The 24,976-nt window shown below is 41.6% G+C and overlaps 1 protein-coding gene across 2 annotated transcripts in view; it reads right to left on the bottom strand.

Annotated features, from left to right (window-relative positions):
* Positions 1–17,534, bottom strand: part of ANO3 (anoctamin 3) — a 230,651-nt gene extending 213,117 nt beyond the window's left edge. For both annotated transcript variants that reach the window (XM_081834540.1, XM_081834541.1), the window contains exon 1: positions 17,043–17,534. In XM_081834540.1, coding sequence (XP_081690666.1) covers positions 17,043–17,196 — 154 coding nt within the window. In that variant the 5' untranslated portion in view covers positions 17,197–17,534. The remainder of the gene's footprint in view (positions 1–17,042) is intronic.
* Positions 17,535–24,976: the final 7,442 nt, after the last annotated feature.

Below are 24,976 nucleotides of genomic sequence, written 5' to 3'. Positions count from 1 at the left end.
GCACAGCCCCCTGGACCCTATTTGGCACCATTAGCACAGGCTTCGCTTGGCCTTCCCCAGGTGGGATACCTGGAAGTCTCTGCCCACCTCAGCCAGTTGCCCAATCCCACCTGGGGAGGCGTTGCTAAATGGGCGGGGACATGTAGTGGTGACCCATGTCCCCCTTCTCTTTGCGGAGGTGATCCCAGGGTTCCCCGTTAAAGGGGTTGTTTTGAGGGGAGGCTTTGGTCGTACGCCTAGAGGTTGTCATTGCTCTCCCCTGCAGCGGCGGAGTAACAGGGGTGGGCTCTCTTTGCTTGAATATGTTCTCCAGAGCCAGCCCATCCCCCCCACACTATGGATAACCCTGATGTTCCCAGATCCCTGACAGGGGACTGGGAGGGATAAACACCCAATGCCTGAGCCAAGGTCTACCCGCATCTGAAACATAATAAAATTGTGGCCAATTTTAATCCCATAGCAAGTTGTCTTGAGTCGTTATTCCACACAGGAGCTGCCCAGGGTTTGGGGGACTCCGCCTGTCCACGCAATAAAACATTCCAAAAAGTGTGGTCTATAATTACAAAGAGCTCCGTGGTCTAAATCAAAACAATTACAGGTTTTTATATCTAAAACAAAGATAAAAAATAGCCTTGGACTGTACATGCAGACACTTGCACAGACCTGCGGCTCCTGAATGCTCCAGAGCCACTGTATTTGTATATAAAATAAAATTAGATCAAGTGACAAAGATGTAGTCTTGATCATTTTGGTCCCTGTACACTTTTAGCTTATGCAAGATTTTTTTCAAGAAGTACGTAGGTATTAGGTAACTTGTGCTAAAAGGTATTTTTATCACTTTACAAGCTACATTACCAAGATCACTAAACCAAAACATTTCATAACAGAGAGGCCGTAAATGGAAAGGTCCCCTAATTCAGTCTTCACTCTACAAATCACTCTTCACAAAGGAGATTTACAAACACCCACACCCATTCCAGAGGGAGACTGCAGAAGAACTAAACATAAACAAAAAGGAGACTTTTATATATGAGAATATACAATTCTAACCTTGGGCTTCCCTTGGCTTTTCCTTTGTTTCAGCAACACAATTCCTGTCCTGACCACATGGTCTGAAAGTTCGGATCAGGTTCTGGCTGTGCGCAGGCCTATGGAGACCAGATGACAGCTACCTCTGAACCTGGCACCTTGGAAATGTCAGGCAGGGAGAGGCTGGTACCTGGTGTTTAGCAGTCAAGCTCAGGTGAGAAAGAGGAACTGCAGAGGGATCCGAAAAAGCTAGATGAAACAGCTTAAACACCACATTGATCCGAGTAGACACCATGTGACGAAACTCACCCTGTTAGCAGCTTTGAAGGCAGGCCTAGTTTGGTCTGAGCAACAAGGACTCAGCTTGTTGCTAGGGAAGTTCACATGACTTTCCCACTCCTATGATGAATAAAATGTTTGTGTGGTGTGACAGGGGTGAAGGGAATACAATCATACCTCGGGTTACAGACGCTTCAGGTTGCGCGTTTTCGGGTTACGGACGTGCCGAAACCCAGAAGTACCGGAATGGGTTACCTCCAGGTTTCAGCACTCACGCATGCGCAGAAGCACTAAATTTCGCTTTGTGCATGCACAGAAGTGCTGAATCACAACCCGCAAATGAGCGGTGGGTTGCGGACACTGCGGGTTGCGAGCGTGCCTCCCATTCGCAACCCGAGTGTCCACTGTAGTCCCAGCATGCAGCAGGAATTCTTTGCTATTGTGCATACATTTGGCTGGTGTGGGAAAGAGCTAAATGTGCATATGGTTGTGAGGGCTTTATGAGTGCACATCACTTTTTCATAATGTGCAGAAGACAGAGAAACATTTCTACAGCACGAGGTTGTGCCAGGGGCACATCATAGGCATGCATCACTTGGGGCTAGCCTTGGTGGGTCTGCGACCCCCTCCCATGCCCCTTGAATGCACAAGCGACTGTATAAATCTCCATATGTTCCCATTACAGTTTAATTGGCTTTTTGCCACCTTACCTTTAGCCTCTTCGCGTTCTTTCCCCCTGAACCTTCATGCCCTGTGTATTTCTCACTAACAGAGCAGGAGCTTTGCCAGTTAGCCACGTCCTCTGCCGAATCTAACGTCACGGCTGACTTTCAAGGAAACAACAACAGCTTCTGAGTGATTAAATCTGCTTTAGCTAAGAATATTTTGGAATGAAATTCATCAGGGCCACCATGTGTTTTAAGAAACAAAGTTCTTGTGGCATGAAAATACAAAGGCAAACAAAGTTAACGATAAGCATAGTATTTGTGGCCTAAATTTATATTTAATATTTTGCAAGCCTATTTGATATTCATAAAGAATGCGTTGGCAGGTCGCTTAGTGCTGAATATTCTTATCTTTTCTCCCATGGGAAAAAAATGCAGGTTGGACTGGAGATCATTTTCAGCAGAAAAACCACCAGCAAATTCCACTGGCTAGACACTCTGTGATGAAAGACTCCCTTTTACTCTTCCCGAAAGCAATTCCAATCAATTCCCTTGGGAAAGCTGTGGTTCTAATGTCATGAGAAACATAAAGAATTCTCTCTGTTCATTATTTTCCATGCTTTGGGTAATTTGATAATCTCTGACATGCCCCCCTTTTTAGTCACCCCCAACATTTTAGATTTAGTTTATAGAGAGGATGCTCCAGTCTCTTGATCATCTCTGCACTCTTTCCAGTTCTATGGAATTTGCCTTGTTCACATTGTAGATCTTTATTCCCCCCCCCCCTTGTTCCTGATGCAGATCTTCACTTACCCTTTCTTCCCTGGTGGAACGGGAACATTTATTGGTGCACCTCAGGTGCCAAAATGTATTGGCCCAGCCCTGCCAATAAGCTGCAAGATAGGGAGGGGAAACTCTTCTCTGGCTCAGATGAAAATCCAAGTTCAATAAGGATTCAGGAGCCATAATTTTAGATTCACAACTGGAAGTGAACATGATGAATCCCAAGGGTTCTTTCTGGTCTCAGAGCTACATCAGTACTTGTTAGTTCCCACCGCTTCAGACAATATTAATGTGCATATGAAATTGACAGTTGTTGTCCTAATGAACATTACCTTACGAGTAGCCAGATGTTCTGGACTATAGTTTCCATCAGCCATAGACAGGCTCCACAATATCTGGATGAAACCACATTGGCTAGTGCTCTTCTATACAGGCACTGAACATAATTTGCCATTTCGTTTCTAATTCAACTGGTTTGGAAATGTTCCTTCTGTAGTTCTTTGCAGTACATTTTCATTTTCATCTCCTTAATATTTTAGTGCTATCAGGAGGTTTAACATATCACCACTTATTCCTGACCATTCATTAAGTAGCACGATACCCAATACAGAGCCCTGAAAAATACCAAGGCTTATGTTCCTTTCATTTTGAGAACTGCCCATTTATTCCTGCCCTCTACTTTGTTCTTTAAACTGTCCTCTTCTGCCGTGACAGTGTTGATACAGAGTAGAAAATACGAAGTGTAATGCTCATTTATGACATTCTTTTCCAATGCCACCTTGTTAAAATTGCACTGTTGAATCTAGTTCCTTTCACAGAATACAGAGTGCATTGAGAGGTAGGTTACATTGCAGAATTCAGGGCAGTTGACCTGAAATGGTCCAGCTATTTTTTTCGACCTTGCAAAACAAAGTGAACATAGGATAAACAAAAGACTAATTAACAACATTTATATAAATGTACAATTCCTGGTGATATGATGTCAAAGTGAATGGCATTCATAGTAAATTAGCATTGTACAAGCAAACATGGAGACTAACAGGCAGCCAAATTCTCATTTAAAAAAATATTTAGATTTTCCAAGCATCTTTCAGATTCCTTTTTATTTAGAACATTTGGCTTCCTATATATTTCAAATATGTGTGTATATACTACCTGCCCTTCCCCCTTCTGATGCTGTTGCTGTGAGTGGCAAGGCCAGGGAGTCACATCTGTGGCAGCGGTATGTTATGATAGCTCCACAAACTGGGATTAAGAGCCTTCGTTTTTTGTTCAGCCACAAAGTTGGATTAATTGGTTCAAATAATTTATTAAGTGCATGATTCAACTAAATAGCTCAACTGGTGGGAGCTAGCACAGTGACTCCAGCTAGTGCAACGAAACTTTCCGCGCTCCCCATCCCCAGGACTCTGGCAGGTTGGATGAACTCCCAGAACAGAATGCAGGGGAAAGAGTCGGGAGATCGTTTTGTCTGGCAAACAGACCTACTTGAGCTGATGGAACAATCACCTTAGCCTGATGTTGAATTGCACCCTAATAACTGAACATTGCATCAGAGGTGGGGAAGAAGATTGGAGACAAGGCCCTGCTTGCTCTTTACAAGACAACAGGCAGAGGCTTATCTCCAGTCTTAGCACAGTGGGGGTCACAGCACTAAGATCAGACATAAGCACCTGCTGCTGCATTTTACCATCAAAGAACAAGCAGAGCCTTATCTCAGATTGAAGCACAACATACCATATGTCATTAGGTTAAAGGTAAAGGGACCCCTGAACGTTAGGTCCAGTCGTGACCGACTCTGGGGTTGTGGCGCTCATCTCACTTTATTGGCTGAGGGAGTACAGCTTCCAGGTCATGTGGCCAGCATGACTAAGTCGTTTCTGGCAAACCAGAACAGCACCCGGAAACGCCGTTTACCTTCCCACCAGAGTGGTACCTATTTATCTACTTGCACTTTGACGTGCTTTCGAACTGCTAAGTTGGAAGGAGCAGGGACTGAGCAACGGGAGCTCACCCCGTCGCAGGGATTTGAACTGCCGACCTTCTGATCGGCAAGTCCTAGGCTCTGTGGTTTAACCCACGGCGCCACCCACGTCCATGTCTTTAGGTTACTGGCCTGAAATTGCCTTGTGGGTGCAATTCAAAGTTCTGGTGGGCCTGATTAGAACTACAGGCCATAGGTTCCTCACAGCTGCATTCCACAAGTGCAGAACCCGTTTCTCTTTGGTCAATGGTGTTTTGTTCTAATCAGTTCTAATTTGGAGAAGTGTGGAAACTGAAGGATTCTAATGTTCATATTAATTCAGAAGTATGAATCATATTGTTTCCCATAAAAAAAATGTGTATTGAATGAAATCTTTGAGCACCCCTAGTCAGTATACCATAGAACTGTAGCATCAAAGAGTTGGAAGGATCCAAAATGTCTTGTCGTGAGCGAGGGCCACCCACCCACCAACTCCTCAGAACAAACATGCTTGATCCTTCCAGACCTTCATGTGCCACAAATAGATGTGTTTCAGAAGGTGCCAAGCCACAAAAGTCCAAAGAAAACCATAAAATTGACATTGACCTGGGGAACGTCAGCTGATCTTGGGAAAAATTCCTTCCTGACACCAAATATAGTGATCAATCAGACTCAAGAAATGATGAGCAATCCCATCTGCCGAGGCTTCCCAAGGGAAATTTGTCTGGAGGACAAATCCCCATTGGCCAACATCTTATCCCTGGTTGTCACGGTCCCCTGACAAAGTGAGAGGGAAACCAACACTACGTGGGATGGAAAATTTCTACAAAGTGGGACTTTATCAGCTGGAAATGACACTGGATGAAACTGATCTAAAGCATATAAGATAACCATGAGCACACATGCTTTTCATGATGGGCTGTGGGGAGCAAGAGAAAGCTCTCTCACTTCTGCCTTTGCCCCCTACTCTTCCCCTGGAGGCAGTGATGGCATCCATGATGGATGGCTTTAAAAGAGGATCATGGAGGAGAGGGTGATCAACAGCTACTAGTCAGGATGGCTGTGTTCTATCTCCACAGTTGGAGACAGCAATGCTTCAGAATACCAGTTGCTGGAAACCATGGGAGAGGAGAGGGCCTTTGTGCTCATATTCTGCCCCCTGATTTCCCACAGGCATCTGGTTGGCCACTGTGAGAATGGGACACTGGACTGGATGGGCCGTTGGCCTGATCCAACAGGTTATTCTTACGTTCTCCACTCTCATGAGGTATGCAGAGTTTTTGCTTTCTTTGAGGGCTTTTGTATCTTCTTTCATTTTTAAGTTTTCTTTCCCCCCTTTTTGGGGGGGGGGGTTGTATCTCTTTTCATTATTATCATCATTGTATATTTTATTTTTCTTGAGCATGCTTTGGAGTTCTTCTGAGTCCCCTGTTGCATATTTATTTGTGTTTGGGTGCTGCTGTTTTCAGTATATAAGCAATAGCACTCTACCCCTGAAGAAAAAGATGAATGAAGATGACCCTACCAATTATGCTAGAGGACGTTTCTTCTTTTCTTGCCTTACATTATGCCTTTTAAAATCAGGGGTGGATGACTCTCTCAGTGTTAGTTTCTCTGCAATTTTTTATTTTCCCAGTCTTCCGTTCAGTTCACCACATTTCTGTATGAGTTTTCACTTTAAAAAAAATCCTCATTAAAGTCTGTTAGCATTTTAGTGTATATTTGTCCCAATATGCCCATGTTTGTAAGCCATCTCCCCTAATATAATTTTCTTTGTTACTTTCAGTAATCACTTAGGGTTGCCATATTTCAAAAAGTGAAAATCTGGATACAAAAGTTGTTGAGCTCTTTTTCTTTTTCTTTTGGCCCAAAGTTGTTGGGAAAAATCTCCAAGGAAAAAAGAAGAAGTTTTAAACCTTTTTTAAAAAGGAAAATCACCAAAAACCCCAACACTTCCGATATGGACTGCCAGGCACCTGGGCTTCCCCAGACATTTTTAGCCGCATTTAGACAATTCCACCCAGACAATATTTTTTTTGGGGGGGGGATTAGGCAAACTAGGTGTACAGAACCAAATTTCTCTCCTGCTCTCTAATTTTGCAGATAGCACTGCTTTTTGTTACTGTTCCATTAGCCTATAGAATAAAAACAAGCCTGAAAAGGCAGTGTTAGAAAGGGAAGCCTTTCCATTTCAAAAATGTCATCGATATTGTCCTTTTTCAAGGAGTTTAGATGGCTGAGTCTGTGTCTGCTGACATAGGCAAGCTGTCCCCACAGAAGAGGAGAGGGCTTGAGTCTAGAGGGGGCTGAGTCACCTGGTAACCAAGAAACAAACTCTTGCTGAGACTGAGAGAGAAAGACAGAAAGAAAGGGAGTGAGAGGGAGGTCTGAGACAAGTTACCCATTCCTCCTAGCCATACACCAGCATATCTTGGTATGTCAACCAACACAATTCAATACCTGCTGAATCAGCCAATGCCATGTACATATTTTGCATGCCAACCAGTGCCGCCTACTATACAGTATGCTCTAGGAAAGATGGCCTCTTGTAACAAAAAAGACAGCTGCCTGTTGCTATCCCATCATAAATCACTGCACAGTTTTCCTTTAAATAGACTTGGATTTGTGGAACTGCCCCCCTGTCCCCAGCTTAAAAGTAAATAGTTCATTAGTGGGAGGAAGAGCACACAAGAGAAATAGGGCCTTTGGGAAACATTAAACTTCTATATCCAGCGTAGTTTCCATCTGTTTCAGCCATGCAAGGATGTAAGTCATGAACCTTGAGGGCAGAGGTCAATGACTCAGCACGTTAGACTTCTGTGTGAGCTTTAAATTACCCACTGGCAACGAACCCTCCGCATTTGAGGAAAGAGTATTTCAACTCTTTAGTCATATAAATCCCCCTCTCTTTCTATATATATGAAAATTGCATCCACCCCCCCCAAAAAAAAATCAAGACAAAGATCTTTAATATTAGCACAACGTGGTCCTTCAACATGACTAGGGGCTTTCATATTGGTACCAAAGGGATTAACTTGTTATTATAGCATCTAATTCAATTTTCTCTCTCTCTTTTTAAGAGCCAGTGAATGTACTGATATTGCCAGAATCCCATGGATCATTGCATGCAAGGGCTGCCATGATCTATCTGCCTAGGGACACAAGGCCACAAAGTGGATTATGCTCCTAGGGGGAAATATGTTTTATCAATTGTTATTTATTTATTTTCATTTCCATATTGCCCATCCTCTTATGGGAGCTTAGTGGAAACCATGTAAGACTTCAACCGATACAATAAAAGCAACTACAGAGTACATTTTTACCTAGTGCAATACCAGCAGCTGAAATCTGATTAAACATTCATGTTTCAAAGGCCCAGATGAACGGCAATATCTTTAACTGGCACCTAAATACCATCAGCATAGGGAACAGACATGCACTGTCAGGGAGGGAGTTTCACAAATGAGGGCCTGCCATGGAGAACACCCGTCATTACTCACCACCCTGCAGACCATAGAAGTACAGTGGTACCTCAGGTTACATACGCTTCAGGTTACATATGCTTCAGGTTATAGACTCCGCTAACCCAGAAATAGTGCTTCAGGTTAAGAACTTTGCTTCAGGATGAGAACAGAAATTGTTCTCCCATGGTGCGGCAGCAGCAGGAGGCCCCATTAGCTAAAGTGGTGCTTCAGGTTAAGAACAGTTTCAGGTTAAGTATGGACCTCCGGAACGAATTAAGTACTTAACCTGAGGTACCACTGTAAATAAGAATCCACCTTATATCTCCATATAAGGTGAACAATCCTACTATATGTCCCCCCAAAATGCCCTAGGAACAGAATGGAAATATTCTGGAAGATCATTGGTTTATCTATATTGTCTGCACTGACTGGAATTGGTTCTCCAGGGTTTCAGGCATGGTTCGTGTTATGTATTCAGTGGTTTGTGTTTGCCTGAGCTTGAGTCTAGACTAAGGATTCTGAGTTCCTGTGTTCTAATTCAATACAGGATATCCAATCACAGAACATTTCAGGATTTGGGCCTCTGCCATTGGCCCTTAAACTCTGAGCCATGAGTTGCAGCTTGGAAGTTTAGACAGCCAATCACATTGGGAGTGTGAGTGGCCCAGGTCTTCAGAAATGTATATGAGCAGTTCTTGCTGTTATCATTGTGTCTTGCCTCGTGGGGACCCACCTACACTTCAGGTCTCTTCCAATTTTAACTGTAATTTAATTGTAACTGGAGATACCAGGGAAGTGGTGGGGGGAGGCAAAAATTGAACAGGTGGAGCCTTTTCTAGTATGGAAATACAATTGTGGGAAATGCTTCATCTGTTGACATTCTGTCTGCAAGACATATTATTACTTGTGTGTGGCCCCTCCAACACACCCACCCACAATGAGGATACAAATTTGCATATTGCACAAAGCATATGCTAATGTTGCACATACTGTATCTGTTACCTCTTTCGCAAGTCAAGCAGAGAGCCTAATCTGCTTCTAGGTCTAGAAAATCCTGCTGGCATCCCTGCTTAGATATATTTTAATTTTATTTATTTATTTTCACATTCAGTGATCTTAGAGGAGGAACTAAAATGACAGCTATCTCGGGCAGGAAAGGTTTGATGGGCATGGCTCCTAATGTTTTCTTTCCAGGCTTCCAGGGTCTTTCCATTCTGTTCCCAGGCCATTTATTTGGGACATATAGTAGTATTGTTCACATGCTATAGGAACAAAAGTACAAGCTGTCTCTCTCTATGACATTGTCCTCATTTTTAAAAATGGTGAGCATTTTTTCCTGACAGCCAGTCTCAACTTTGTCAACACTGGTGACAATGTACTGAGCTACCTTTCAGAATTAAGAGTCTCAATGTTAGCCATTTCCTTTTTAAAATGACACGCATGAGTAGGGATAGTAGACTGTCTCTTCATTTTACTTCTTATGCTCAAGGCTCTTATTAAAAGGATGTGATGCTAATTGAACATTACACTTCCATTTGGACTCCTAGGTAAAGTCCAAATTAAAAATGACAACAGCTCAGTAAGACATCTATAGTTATCCTGCTACCTATCAGTAATAATGAAATGGGTTTCACAGAATCCAGAGGTCAGAGAGACTTCTAATAATTTATATTCTACTTTGCAAGTCCACTACATAATTATTTCTCTTGGCAGCTTTGAACTTGGCCTTGTGTTCCTGGTCACAGCTCATTGAAAAAGATGGCTGCTGAATATTGATCTTAATTGCATTAGCTGTCACAAGAACAAGATTTTACATATATAAATGCTTGAAATACAATTTCCCACCATTTTCACTCTTCATCATTATATATATAATGATGAAGAGTGAAAATGGTGAGAAATTTAATTTAAGCATTTATTGCAAAAATGAAAACCAGGCTAAGTAGACTGAACCCAAGACTTTCATAATCTGGGTCCAAAACTGAATACTCGTAGCCAGTGCTATTTTTCTAGAAAAAGAGGTGCTGGAACTCACCATGAACACCTCTCTTGTTCTCTTTGAATGGCAGTGGTGCCAACCTGAGAGGTGCCAGAACTGAGTTCCAGCAAGTTCCGGCTGAAGAATGGCCTGCTTGTAGCAGACTTGAATACTATGTTCAGTCATGTTGCTTACATTTGAGAACCCAAAGAAGCCAATTGACCAACAGGGTTCTGGAAACTATAGCACTATAGTCAAAAGCATGAAAAACCCTTTCACTTAGCTGTGAAGTCATGGATAGCCTAAAGCAAACCTCATTTTCCTCGGTTTAAGCTTCTCCCATTTCTTAGAACCAAACTAAGATGACACATTACTCATGCAATTAGCAACTGAGGGAGCAGAGGGTTAAATCAAATGACCCCAACCCCACCCCCATGCCAAGATCCCAAATACAGATCAGACCTGCAAAAAAATTAATCATTTTTTCTTTCACCATTAATTGTACATCAATTACTATGTTCTGTACATTTTTCTCCCTCAAATCCATAAGCCATCAGCACATTTGGTTTTAACAGCAGTTGACAAGCTTCCGTTACAAAAGCAAATATTGTTAAATACCCTTTATTCCACTTAATAGGGGAAGGAATACATACTGATTAAGAACCTCAAGTGTTTGAAAATAGCCAACCACAAAATGTCAAGCAAATTTGTCATTTAAATCCATCACAACATAAACAAACATGCTGTTACAAATCAGGTAGTTTAGCCAAATCTGTTTCAGATATATATTAGGTTGGTTAGCACATAGGACTCAAGCACTCTCCATTCCCCTGGAAAGGCTGTGAGGAGGAGGTTTGAAGCTTTCACTTGATTATCCACAATTTGCCATGTTGTCCAAACCCAACAAGCCAACTTCTAACTATAGTTTATAATGCTGGCTGTTTTTCACCAACCATAGTTAAGATAAATCACAGTTGAGGGTTCAGATGACATGTTAAATTGTGATTAATCTAAAATTAACGTGGAAGCTTTTGATCTCCTTGTAGTTGTATCAGAGAAAGAGAGGAGAGACAGGAGGAGCATAGAAGCCCACACAGGGCTAGTTTTACCTAGAAGCACAGCATTTGCACAACCTTATTGTTTGGACTACTTCTCACAAAAGATTTCAAACTTGAGTATCGTTTCTTAAAAGGGCCATGTTGTTTCATATAAGTTATGAAGTGGCCTAGATGTTTTAAGCAATGTTATTTTCTCTCTCTCTCTTCAACACACATGGAAATTGAAAATACAGTGGTACCTTGGAAGTTGAACGGAATCCATTCTGGAAGACTGTTTGACTTCCAAAACGTTCAGAAACCAAGGCACAGCTTCCAATTGGCTGCAGGAAGCTGCAGAGGTCACATTGGAAGCTTGGGTTCCAAAGAACGTTCAAAAACTGGAACAATCACTTCTGGTTTTCAATCATTCGGGAGCCAAAATGTTTGACTCCCAAGGTGTTTGAAAACCAAGGTACGACTGTATGGACCTGATAGCTTCTCACAATGTATATTAAATATGGAAAGTTATATGTGAAACATACATGAATGTTACATTTCTGTACCGAGATGTGCATGTTTGAATATAAAAACAGAACATCATGCCTAAGTTAATCTTGAGCTTTGACAGCACTAAATAACTTTCAGAAAGTGCCTCTGTGTGAAGCAGAATTAACTAGATGCAGGTTTAGCATTCTAGTAAAAACTGGGCTTTGAGTTGCTGCCTAGAAACAATCAATGAACCAAGAATATAAGGTCTTATATTTTGGCTGCAGTAACAAAGCCCCATTTTTATCAATGGTGATGGTTCGGTATGTGTAAATCTCTCCTAGGAGACAATATTCGGAATGCCAGACAGAATTTGTTTACAGTGATTCATTCAAACCTTAGCTAAACCATAGCAACATATATCTCAAATGACTTTCTTCCTACTTTAAACCTCAGAGAGAGAATTATAGTGCCATTTGAAAAGAAAAGCAACCCTCGAGAATCTGATTAAGATAAAGTTCTGGTACTCTGAAAACGTTGATAATAAATGCTGTCACTTTTTCAACTCATCTCTCATTGTACTTTGGTCATTCTTTGTAAGAGCAACATTCATCAACATGATACACGTTGTTAAGTTGCTTTTTAATCCATCTGCTGTGAGAAAATAATGCTTAACTGATTGGGGCCACTGTTGGGAAAGCTTATGATAAGCTTGTCAGCATCTCATTAACTTCAGGAAGCCTTTGGAGCTTGCAAATTGATTTAGGGAATCAGCCTTATACAAGGATTCAGGCCCACCCCAAATACCAACAACAACCACTATAATAGGAGGTGCTTAAGAACATCAGTTTGAAAAGACTTTGTATTATGTTAGACGTGTCCAGCAAATCTCTTCTGCACCTGAAAATGTTCTTGTGGGAAGGGTTCTAGGTTACTCTACATACAAGACTGCTGAGATTTTAGGAGCAGGTCAACATATTTGCTTCTCCCTTTCTCCCAAGAATACACTTTCATAACTCTTACCATGTTTTTTGTAACTGTGGTTGACTTACAATTGACTTAGACAGAGCCTGAAATATGATTCCAAAGTTGGCAAAGCAGGCTGGTTCTCACATATTACCCCCCCCACACACACCCATATAGTCTGGTGAGCAGTGGCAGGGGGTGATATAGTTGGAGAAGACTGGTGTCCAGGTGGATGTAAATCTTTTTCTGATCCTCCATCTAACCTGCAGGTACCTAGCAGCCTGATTACTGTGTTATTTTCAGGGCAAGCCCACCCATAAGGCAAGGTGAGGCTATTTAGCAGTGTCTGTGAATGCATTCATATTGGGTTTTGTAATTTCCTTCTCTGGTGATTAAGCAGACATGTGCATAATTGCAAGTTATGCAGTATTTTCATACGGTTGCCAACTGATCATTGGTAGCGGTGGGGAAAGCTGCCTTGTCCTATTACGTCAACATCAGTTCAATGTGCAGAAATTAGCAGTGAAACTTTTCACAGAAATATTATTGCCTGTAGTGTCAGTTGCCAAAGATCAAATTGTTGAAGACAGGACTAAAAGGTTCAGGTTCAAACCTGGCAACCTTATTGTCTATGGAGTGCAACACTCACTTTGGCTTAGACTTGCAAACCAGTGTTGAAGGAGGAGTAAAACTGTTCTCAGGCATCCATGCACATGGTGTCAGGATGGGAAAGAGCTGAAGAGGCAGATGGGGGGGTCAGCTATAATAAGAAGCAAGAGCGAGAATAAAAGGTGGAAGTTCAGCACTAGTCTGGCAAGTTCACAGACACATCCCTAGACGGACAAAACTTTTGCCAAGCGCCATGAGGTTTGGGAAAATGTTTCAAGCAGATCCACGAGTCTTTAAGAAATGGGGAAAAAATGATGGCGTTGAAGTAAAAACACAGAAGAATATTACCAGACTCAGCCTTAGCTGCATGATAACGGTAATGGAGAAAACTCAAAACTTTAAAAAGTGTTTCAAAAGGGGCCTGTCATTGGCTACCATGATGCAACATCGCTCAGCTGTCATTGTGAGCAGCAACATTCAGGACTAGAGAGTCAGCAAAAATATTGCCTGAAGTTTGGCTATACCTTGCACTATGTCGAGAAATTAAACACAAGATGTCCATACTTTAGTGCAGGATTGGAGAATCTCAGGCTTGAAGGCCAAGCATGACCCTCCATGCCACACAATCTGGCCCTCGGGGGTCATAACAAGCCACACCCTCTTTCCCCAGGCCACACCCCTCACCAGGCTCGCTCCACGTCCTCCACAAGTATTTTTGCTTTGTTGGAATATGTCTTAATTCAAACATTTCTGCTATGATATGCTTAAGGTTAGAAAGTGCAATTGCTAAGTCAAGTTCAGCGGAAAACAAGAACCCAAATCCATTTGCTTCAAGCTGTATCTGCATGTGCATGTTAAGTACAGCTTACTATAGTTTACATTTATGTCCTATTCCTATGAGATGGTTCCTCTTTCCACTAAACGAAAGCAGATCCATGTTTACATTCAGGTGTGGTATGCTTCTTTTGCTTGTACTTCCTGGGGAAACAAGTGATTATACATCAGGTGCAGACATAAGTCAGTCAGAGACATCCCCTGTGAATCATGTGAGATGACATTCATTATGAAATAGGCTGCGTACTACAGTTAAGGAAGGCAAAGTAGAGATCCAAACTGCAGTTCTTCAGTGAGTGAGCCAGGAATAACGTGAATGGAATTAATGGGGGGTGGGTACATGCTCTCAACAATTCATTAAACAGATGCTCATGAACATTTGTGATATTGCATTGTATTTTTCTTATTTATTTTGAGACAGCACCAAGGGACCTCTCAATTAAAAAAACAGGTTTTGCGTAGGCAAAAGAAACCCCTCTATAAAATTCAGATCTCAATCAATCTTCCACAAAACCTCTTCTTCTTTACAGCCCCCCTTGCAATGTGTCCTCATAGCAGTCTGCTGGTGCTCGGGCACCAACTCACAAACTAGCAACAGATCTTGGCCAGCTATTTCTAAATCACTATTTTAAAGCAGCAGACATCTATCCAATGTATAAAAGAGTCTAGGTTGGTGGCAGCATGTTTCAGATGGTCACACTTGGGATTAATGAGCCACAAATGTCTCACACAAAGATCTGTCACTCCTCCCTTCACAGCTCAGGAAATCAGACAAGGCAGCCTTTAATTAACCAAAGTTTCCCATTTCATCCAAACCTAGAAAATGCAGTTCCCCGTTTTGGAACATGTCATGATATTAAATCAATTATAGTATCCTAGTTTGTTATGAAACTAGCAACCATAGATTCCAATTTGGGTAGGCAATTTGGCTGCCCCATCACAGCTTGGTTGCCTTCCACTCACACCCACATTGGTGAATGTTGATTCTATAAAGCTCATCTACAAGACCAATCATCATCATCTTCCCCACCTGCCCTACCATAATATGTGTGCAAATGTGTGTGCATGGGGGGTGGGGTGGGGGAAACCAATTACAAACAGAGAAAGTTGACATCGCACATGTGGCCTGCTGTCAAAGTAGATGGAGTCATGAAATTAGCAAGCCTTATATTAACCCTTCCCTTTCACAATGGCCAAATGTGTGTGAGACCCATTCCTTGGAAGGATTGAGAATAACGGCAGAAGAAAAAGGGTTTCAGTTATTCTGTATAGAGACCCAGATAAATCTTTGAGGTTTTGTCATCTCATTTGAAAGTAATAATGATAATTTATTATTTATACCCTACCCATCTGGCTGGGTTTCCCCAGCCACTATGGGCGGCTCCCAACCAAAACCCTTAATAAAATATATTTTTAAAAAAAACAAAACACAAGACAGCATTAAACATTAAAAACTTCCCTAAACAGGACTTCAGATGTCTTTTAAAAGTAAGATAGTTGCTTATCTCCTTGATGGGAGGTCATTCCACAGGGCAGGCACCACTACCAAGAAGTCCCTCTGCCTGGTTCCCTATAACCTCACTTCTCGCAGTGAGGGAACTGCCAGAAGGCCCTTGGCACTGGACCTCAGTGTCTGGGCTGAACAATGGGGGTGGAGACGCTCCTTCAGGTAAACAGAATCAAGGCCGTTTAGGGCTTTAAAGGTCAACACCAGCACTTTGAATTGTGCTCAGAAATGTACTGGGAGCCAATGTAGGTCCTTCAAGACCGGTGTTATGTGGTCTCGGCGGCCGCCCCCAGTCACCAGTCTTGCTGCCGCATTCTGGATTAGTTGTAGTTTCCGAGTCACCTTCAAAGGTAGCCCCACATAGAGCGCATTGCAGTAGTCCAAGCGGGAGATAACTAGAGCATTCACCTCTCTGACAAGACAGTCTGTGGGCAGGTAGGGTCTCAGTCTGCATACCAGATGGAGCTGGTAGACAGCTGCCCTGGACACAGAATTGACCTGTGCCTCCATGGACAGCTGTGAGTCCAGAATGACTCCCAGGCAGTACACCTGGTCCTTCAGGGGCACAGTTACCTCATTCAGGACCAGGAAGTCCTCCACACCAGCCCGCCCCTGTCCCCTAAGAACAGTACTTCTGTCTTGTCAGGATTCAATCTCAATCCATTAGCCACCATCCATCCTCCAACCGTCTCCAGAGACTCACACAGAACCTTCACTGCCCTCACTAGTTCCGATTTAAAAGAGAGGTAGAGCTGGGTATCATCTGCATATTGATGAACACCCCTGATGATCTCTCCCAGAAGCTTCATGTAGTTGTTAAAAAGCATGGGGGAGAGGATGAAACAAGAGAGAGCCCAAGGGGCTGAACACTCACCCCCAACACCACTTTCTGAACAGGAGGAAGGAGCAGAACCACTGTATAACAGTGCCCCCAGTTCCCAGCCTCTCTAGGCGGTCCAGAATGATGTTATGGTTGATGGCATCAAAGGCCGCTGAGAGATCCAGCATAACTAGGAAACAGCTCTCACATTTGTCCCTAGCCCGCTGGAGATCATCAACCAGTGTAAAAGTATATGAAGATGGACAATGTGGACGTCCTTATTGTATATACCACCAGCACCTGTTCCCCTGTGTCCCCTACCAGATCAAAACGTTGATTAATCGCACAGATTGCGGCAATATAATAACACATTGTAGGACTAATACAAATCTTAAGTCTAATATAAAGTGCAGTCTTTCCAAATGCCTTGAAAAACAAACAGACCCAGAAGTCTTAAAGATCTAAATGGTCCATCTATTGGACAGGATGCCTTTAACCAGCCCTGTTAATTTATCCTGACACATATAACTGCTAGTTGTCAAAAGCCTGTTACACATGTGATTCCAGACACATAATTAGATAAAAAGATGGCACTTTAAAATGAATTTAAATTCAGGCTTACCACTGGGCAAAGAGACTGAGGAATGAAGTTCATGTTTGCACCAATCCACATGTGAATTGCTGAAGTTGGTCTCAAAAATTTCTGGCTGAGAATAACATCTGCCATCCACATCTTCAGGAGAGAGAGTGTCCAGTTCAATTTTCTCAAGTGACATTGCAAAAATAAAAATAAAAATTAGATGAAAGTTTCAGTTGTCTGCTGGTTATGATGAAGTGACACCAGGTGAATTCATGGCTTGGCTGCCAAATAAAAACTTCAAGAAAATGGCCAGTGGTTCACAAAAACCCAGAATCAGTAATTCCAGTAAAGTGGGTGCAAGCTCAGGTACATCTCCTGGACTTCATAGTTTTCTCCCAGGATTAGAAATGAAACAAAACCCCAAACCCTATTCCTGTTAAGAAAGGTTTTCTATACTTGTGTGACAGCAATGCTATGGTGTCTCTGTGTGGCTCCTGAAGAAATAAACAGGATAAGTGGAGACATCTGTATGCTTGCTAAGATCTGCTCTTAATAACTTTGTTTTAGCAGCCCTAATTCACATTTCAATTCTCATTTGTTGAGCTGGGAGGGGCTTAGTCATACCAATGAAAACAAGTGGATTCCACATTGCAGTAGGCAGCTGAAAAGTGGAAGTTAGTTATGCCAGAATTCCCAGACCTTCTCTCCTGGGAAATTTGCAGCAAGGTACCTAAAATCAAAAGCAAACATATACCTGAGACCAAATGATGTACAGCTGCAGAATCCATGCCCCCAAATACCAATGATTTTCAGCAGCCCAGCATTAAAAAACTAACCATTTCTAGTGTTTTTAATGGTATTATTATTATTATTATTATTATTATTATTATTATTATGCCAACTGGTGTGTGTCATTGTGGTTATACACCTTGTGCTTTTATGTGTGGAAAGGTAAGGTGTAAATATAAAAAATGAAAATGAATCAACAAGTAATTGTTAGGCTCATGTGTCTTATGGTCCTCATGATTTTAAGTAGAAGGTCATGATCACTGGTTTATTTTCACATTTACAAAGCAAAAGTGCATTCCCTGAAAGCATTGTTCAGTCATTACGGAATCCTGTGTACTTTTCTCAGGGCCTGTGTCAAAGTTTAGCAACCAATAAGCACTCAGCAATCCTCAGGAAATTGGCCAGTGACCCTTCAATGAATCAGAATCTATCTCTTACCTATTCCTGCCATACAAAATGTGCTCCGCTGACCCCTACACCATACATTTAAAGCACATGGCTTTCCCTGACAAAACTATGGGAAGTGAAGTTTGCTCTCCCACAGAGCTACAATGCCCAGCACTCTTAACAAACTACAGTTCCCAGGAGTTTTTAAGGGAAGCCATGTGCTTTAAATGTATGCTGTGGATGTGACTCATTTCAAGAAGGAATGCACCATAGTATTCCTAATGTTTTCTCTCCACTTCTATCCCATATGCTGTGCAGATGTACAGAGCATCGCACATCAAAAGAACTTGTTTTCTTCTCCTCCCTCCCTTCAGTGCCTGCCCCACTTTCCAAGCCCAGATGAAGAGTGCTAAGAGAGGCACCTTCTGGCCACAGTAAGAAATTGCAACACAATGTAATACATTGACTTCATGTTGAAGTTATTCTGGGGCCTTATGGTTTCCTGTATGCCACACATAGGCGCCGACTCCATGGGGCTTGAGGGGGCCCGAGCCCCCTCAAAAATTCGTTTGGGGGGGGCTCCGCCCCCCCAATAATCTCCGGCGCCCCTCCAGCAGAGCGCCATCGCCGCCCCTCCCCCAGCCCAAAATGCACAGGGAGGGGCGGGCTGCATGCCTCCTGCCCTCCCTCCCGAGCAAAAGCTCCACCCAATTTCCTTTGGAGCTGATTAATAGGCGCAGCACGCTCTCCCCTATTCGCTCACGAGGAGGCGGCGCCACTTTATTTGCATATTCATGAGCTTATTTATTATTCATGAGCTTTCCCGGGCCCCCCCAATATTTTTTATAAGTCCGCGTCCCTGATGCCACAGCTGATGAAAATTAGGCCAAACAGTGGTTGATAAACTAACACCACATCAACGGTGTTCCTAATGAACTATAACAAAACAAGAGGCAGTCACAAGGAAATAATCCATAGATACAAAAATTAGCATCCCGTGTAGATTTTGGGTGCCTTCCACTGGACAAAATACAGTCCTTAGAGATCATAATTAAGTATATTTTGCATGACATTTTTCCTTTATGGAAAAAAAATTAATCAAGAAAAAGGGAGAAAACATAGAAGCTAACGCTGTTATCCTGTGCAACTGATGTACTTATCTGATAGCAGTAAACTCAAATCTCTCCAAATATCCTAAAGGCACAATTTTGTGATGCTTGTTTTGTGGATTGGATTCACAGATAGAGAGAAGCCAATCCTTGCCATCAACAAGGCCTTGGGCTGATTAACATCCTATATCCTTTCAAATGTGTTGGTGGGAGAAGGCTCGGGGTGTTTATGTTTTTTTAATTATGTATTTATTATTATTTCTTCTTCTTCATCATCATCATCATTATTATTATTATTATTATTATTATTATTATTATTATTATTATTATATTGCCCTATAGCCAGAGGTCTCAGGGCAGGTCACAGAAAAGATCAACATAAAAAAAACCAATATACACAGTGTGTTTTTTTCCAATAACACCCCCCCAAAAGAGCCACAATTTTAAAGGGTATAGGATGTCAATCAGATCAACCAAAGGCCTGGTTAAAAATAAAGGTTTTTGCCTGGCGCCTAAAGGTGTATAATGAAGTGGTTTTTATCTTGTACCTTTATGCTGTGAACTGTCCTGAGATCTATAGATGAACACATTTAATAAATAAAACATTGCACTCACTTTCAACTCCAAATGCTGGCTTTTTCTATTGAAGGAGGGCCCCCACCCCTTTGCCGTCTTGCATTGAGCCCCTTAATCCCCTCCCCAATGGCTCATCATCCAGGATGTCACCTCACTAGGAGGCTAGCCTGGCTATTCCAAGAATGAGAAGCCTTGATTAAATCCCCACGCTTTCTGGATCCAGGGAGTAGAGGGGTCTGGCACCCATCTTAACACTCCAAACTCATAACATTATGTTTTCACTTGGAAAATGTAATCTCCTGCTAGAGGGGCACATAAATCGTTAAAGTAATTACGATATGCAAATTTAACTGTGCAAATGTTTCAGGTGATCATGATGACATTACCTGGGACATTGCTAAAGCAACAATTGCACCCATGCCCCACATCAAGATGTGTTTTGTTGTTGTTGCTGTTTAGTCGTTTAGTTGTGTCCGAATCTTCGTGACCCCATGGACCAGAGCACGCCAGGCACTCCTGTCTTCCACTGCCTCCCACAGTTTGGTCAAACTCATGCTGGTAGCTTTGAGAACACTGTCCAACCATCTCGTCCTCTGTCGTCCCCTTCTCCTTGTGCCCTCCATCTTTCCCAACATCAGGGTCTTTTCCAGGGAGTCTTCTCTTCTCGTGAGGTGGCCAAAGTATTGGAGTCTCAGCTTTGGGATCTGTCCTTCCAGTGAGCACTCAGGGTTGATTTCCTTAAGAATGGATAGGTTTGATCTTATTGCATGGGGCTCTCAAGAGTCTCCTCCAGCACCATAATTCAAAAGCATCAATTCTTTGGCGATCAGCCTTCTTTATGGTCCAGCTCTCACTTCCATACATCACTACTGGGAAAACCATAGCTTTTACTATACGGACCTTTGTTGGCAAGGTGATGTCTCTACTTTTTAAGATGCTATTTAGGTTTGTCATTGCTTTTCTCCCAAGAAGCAGGTGTCTTTTAATTTCGTGGCTGCTGTGTTTTGTTAGTATTGTTTTAATTCTCTAGAGTCTAGATGCTTCCTCAGTTTAGCACCAAAGTAAAAAGCCTAAGAGTGTTTACTGTGGTGCTGAAATGATTGACTCCTACCTTTTAATAAAAGTATTCATCAAAAGCCCATCTCTGAAATGGCAAGGTTAACCGCCACCAATAGCATGTGAACTGAATATCGCCTTTGTAATTTTTTAAAAAAAAAATTAAAAAGAAAATGCAGGCCTATTCCTCAAAGACAAAGCTGCAGCTAGGGCCTGATTATTTGGATAAGCATTACATCTCTTTTTCAGCATTCTTGCCCTCAGAGGTAATTTTCTTTTCTTTTCTTTTACTTCAGACAAGCTTTTATCCTTATTGTTGTGCAATGGAGAGAAAGCAGGGCTTGGAAGGCCTGGAATTAATTTCCACTTCTGAGAAGAGTTCTTTAGGTGGCCTTGAGCAAGTCATCTCTCTCAGTCTAAAGTGAGAGTGTTTGTGAAACTGGCAAAGTAATGATGAATGAGAGGAGGATCGTGGAATATGCTGCACTTGACAAGTGTTACATAAATATTTCATAGGATCACAGAATTGTAGAGTTGGAAGGAACCCCAAGGGCCATCTAGTCCAACCCCCTGCAATGCAGGAATCTCAACTAAAGCAGCCATGGCAGATGGCCATCCAACCTCTGCTGAAGAACCTCCAAGGAAGGAGAGACTACCAACTTCCCTTCTTTTCTCCTCAAAATTACCTCACACATACCTACGTTTCACTTGGATTTGGCACTCTGGGTGAATTATAGTTTTCATTCCATAGACTTCATGTTCTATTGGACAGTTCGCAATTGAACTGCAAATATTGTATTATGTATAAGAACCCCTCTTCACCAATTCTCACTCTCTCATTTGCCATCTGCCAGCTATGATAATAATTGTACTTCATTTCAGCCTAAAATACTCATCCGTAATGGAGCTGTAGGCATCTGTTTTAAGACTTGTGCTTGATGTAACATTAAGCTTGGCCCCAAGAGAAGAGTTGCCCAAGACCCAGCCTGCAAAATAAGAACCTGGCCACTGTGGCACATTGAATGTACCTGAAATGAATTTGGAACAGAGAGGTAGCAGATTGAAGGGAAGGCTGCATGAGCTGTTCTGCCTTGCTGCATGGTAGCTTTGTTTCTATGTGTCATTTCTAATAAAAGAAAGATGTTTATGAATCTCTCTAGTGAGTATTAGCCTGAAAGCAGAACCTACCAGGGAAAGGAAATTCCATCCCTAGAACCTGCAGGCAAAGATAAAATATTAGAGCCACTATCATTCATGGGTTTGTGGCAACATAACTGATGCAGAATTCTGCTGTTCATCTCTTTTCTATAATTAATGGCCCATTGTTTGCAAATCAATCTATAGAATATGCAGCCATAAAAGTAATTCGGGAGATTCCCCTTGTCCAAGGCATGATGATAAACTTGTACTTCAATGCTTAAGAGACAGTTTTAATGTCCAATTCTTTGGATGTTTAAGTTACACTTCTAAAATTATCGGGGGGGTTTCAGCAATGCAGCCCATAAACATACATCTCTGTATAAAAATGTCCATCTCCTATTTAATGCTTATAATGACATAATCAGCTCAGCAGTGGCTTCTGTGTTAAACTCTAATGGAAATATTCTTATATCCAGTTGGAAATCTTTCATGGTTACATTGACCTAACATTTTACACAGGTGTTTCCCTCAACAAACAAATTACCTAATTTAAGGATAATAAAGCAGACATCTTTTAAATAAGAGGAGAAAATGATGGGTTCATCTATCATAACAGGGATTATTTTATTGTCCATAAAACTGATGAAAGCAATGAGCTGCTGGAGATAAAAAGTGAAAGCAAGAAGACATGTAAGACTTTGAAAGGTCAAAATTAGGTGACAGCTTATTGCAATGAATAATGCCCCTCCCCACAAAAAAGGGGGGAAATAGTGGCAGTGAAGCAAAATTTGGATTATTGTGTTTTGTGTTTTAACACCATCATTTTCACCTGCAAAATGAAAATGTGTCATGTTTGTGTTCCTATTCATTTGTTCAGTTTCTGCCACAATGGATCTAAAGAGATGGACCACCATTCTGTCTGTCCCTAAGAGATTTGCTCTGTCAGTTTTTCCAAGGCCAGAGCTCAGGGCCAAATAATTTGATCACTACTTTGATCATTGGTGAATATATTTTGGGTTTTTTTGGTTTTTTAAAATAATATTTATTACTTTTAAAGCTTACAAAAAAGAAAAGGAAGAAAAAAGACAAAAGAACAAAAAAGAGAAAAAACAATACAATACATAAATAATACAAAACACAACCTTAACAAATTAAACTAACACAATAAACTAAACCAAACCAAACCAAAACAATTTAAAAACATACATCATACCTTTTCCATATTCTATCTTTCATTCCCTTGTATCATTGACCTCCTCTCACCTCCCTCTTTGTATTCCACTTCCATTAATTGTTTCAGCAATTCCTTTCCAACTTTCTCTATTTTCTATCATATAAATGTCTTAACATATTTTTAATCTTATTACCATTAAAATTAGTATACTTATTTAAGCTTAACTCCTTATAGCATTTCAGCTAAAGCCATAAAATTTCCTTCCAACATTTTTCTATCACTCATTAATTTTACAATATTTCTATATATAGACTTTAAATTTCCAATCTTCTTCCACCATCTCCTCTCCCCAGTCTCAGACTCTACCAGCCACTTCCATCAACTCCATACAGTCCATCAACCTGGAGATCTTATGTCCGAGGCTCTTAACTCTTTTCCACGTCCCTTCTGCCAGTCTTCTTCATATTCTTTGATGCTAAAGAGCAGATCTCGGGGAAACTCCAATCCAAGGATACTTTTATTCCTTCTCGACAGCCAGATTTCCATAATTAAAACTAGGATCCATAAAGTATTTCTGGGCATGTTTCAAAATTCCTCCAAATCCAAAGGCTCCCAGAACTCCAATCTCCTCCTGACCCAAGTCCATATTCCAAAAGTCAGTTAATCCCTGCATAGAGGGATCTTTCCAACTTTCCTTTTCTAGTCCAGGCCAGGCTCCGATCTTCAAAATCTGACTTTTTCTAGTCTCAATCATAAAGGGCCTCAACTTGTAGTCCTCAATTTGCCTCTGTAAGGCTAAGGCTCCCCCTTGTATTACTTTAGGTTCAACAACAGCAACTTTCTCCTTCTCCTTTTCAGCAATTTGTCCTGTTGAAATAGATTCCTATGCCAAATCCTGAATAATTTCTGTATTGGTGCTCACTTTTGGTTCCAAAATGTCAATTTTAGTAGTCATAGCATCCATCTTTTTATGAAGCTGTTCCAACAAGTGGCTTATCTTAGAAAATGTAGTCCATAAGGCTTCTCCTGTCAACATTCTTGAATATCCAAGGTCAATCTCTAGTTCTCACAGTTCTTATTAAGCAGCTGGAGATTTCCCAGCTCCACTCTTGTAACAGTTTCAAAAGCTCCCTCTAGAGGGGAACAGTCTCCACTTGTATCAATCTTTTCCAACACAGATCAAAAAGTAAAGATAGTTTCAATTTTCAGATACTTTTCCTCCCTTTTAAACGCAGAAGCGGACAATGGAAACAATATATTTCTCTTATTTAACTGACTGTCAACATCCGTTCTCTTTGCTGTCAATGAACTCTCCCAAAATGTCAATCACTGGGAGCCCGTTCCCAGGTTCAGAGCAGTGGCAATTTAATTTTAATCACTCTCTCCTGCAGGATACACAGTCCAAAATTTCCCCCCTCTTCTCCTGCTTCCAAGGGGGGGGGTCTAATAATTTCAATCGATGGAAGTTTAATCCTTTACATAAGGCTTTCTGAGACCTTAACTTGTAAGCTCTTTGCTTCAGTCTATTTACAAAAGGGGAAGGCGGACTTCCTGTTTTGAACCTTCCCCGTTCGATGCCAAATTAAGATATTTAAAGATCCAATTTTCCGTTTTACTCATGGGTTGTTGTTTAAAATCCAATTGTCCACAAGAAAAAGTCAGCGCTCTCTGGCAACAGCAATGTAGCTTCACTCCGTGAAAGAAGCGGTCGATTCAAAGCACCGTGCCGCTCACTCCACGTCGCT

The sequence above is a fragment of the Podarcis erhardii genome (genome assembly GCF_964252035.2).
Source record: "Podarcis erhardii genome assembly, chromosome: 1".
Lineage (NCBI taxonomy): Eukaryota > Metazoa > Chordata > Lepidosauria > Squamata > Lacertidae > Podarcis > Podarcis erhardii.
Note: the sequence above shows the minus strand (reverse complement) of the source record. Positions and strands in the feature narration are given on the sequence as shown.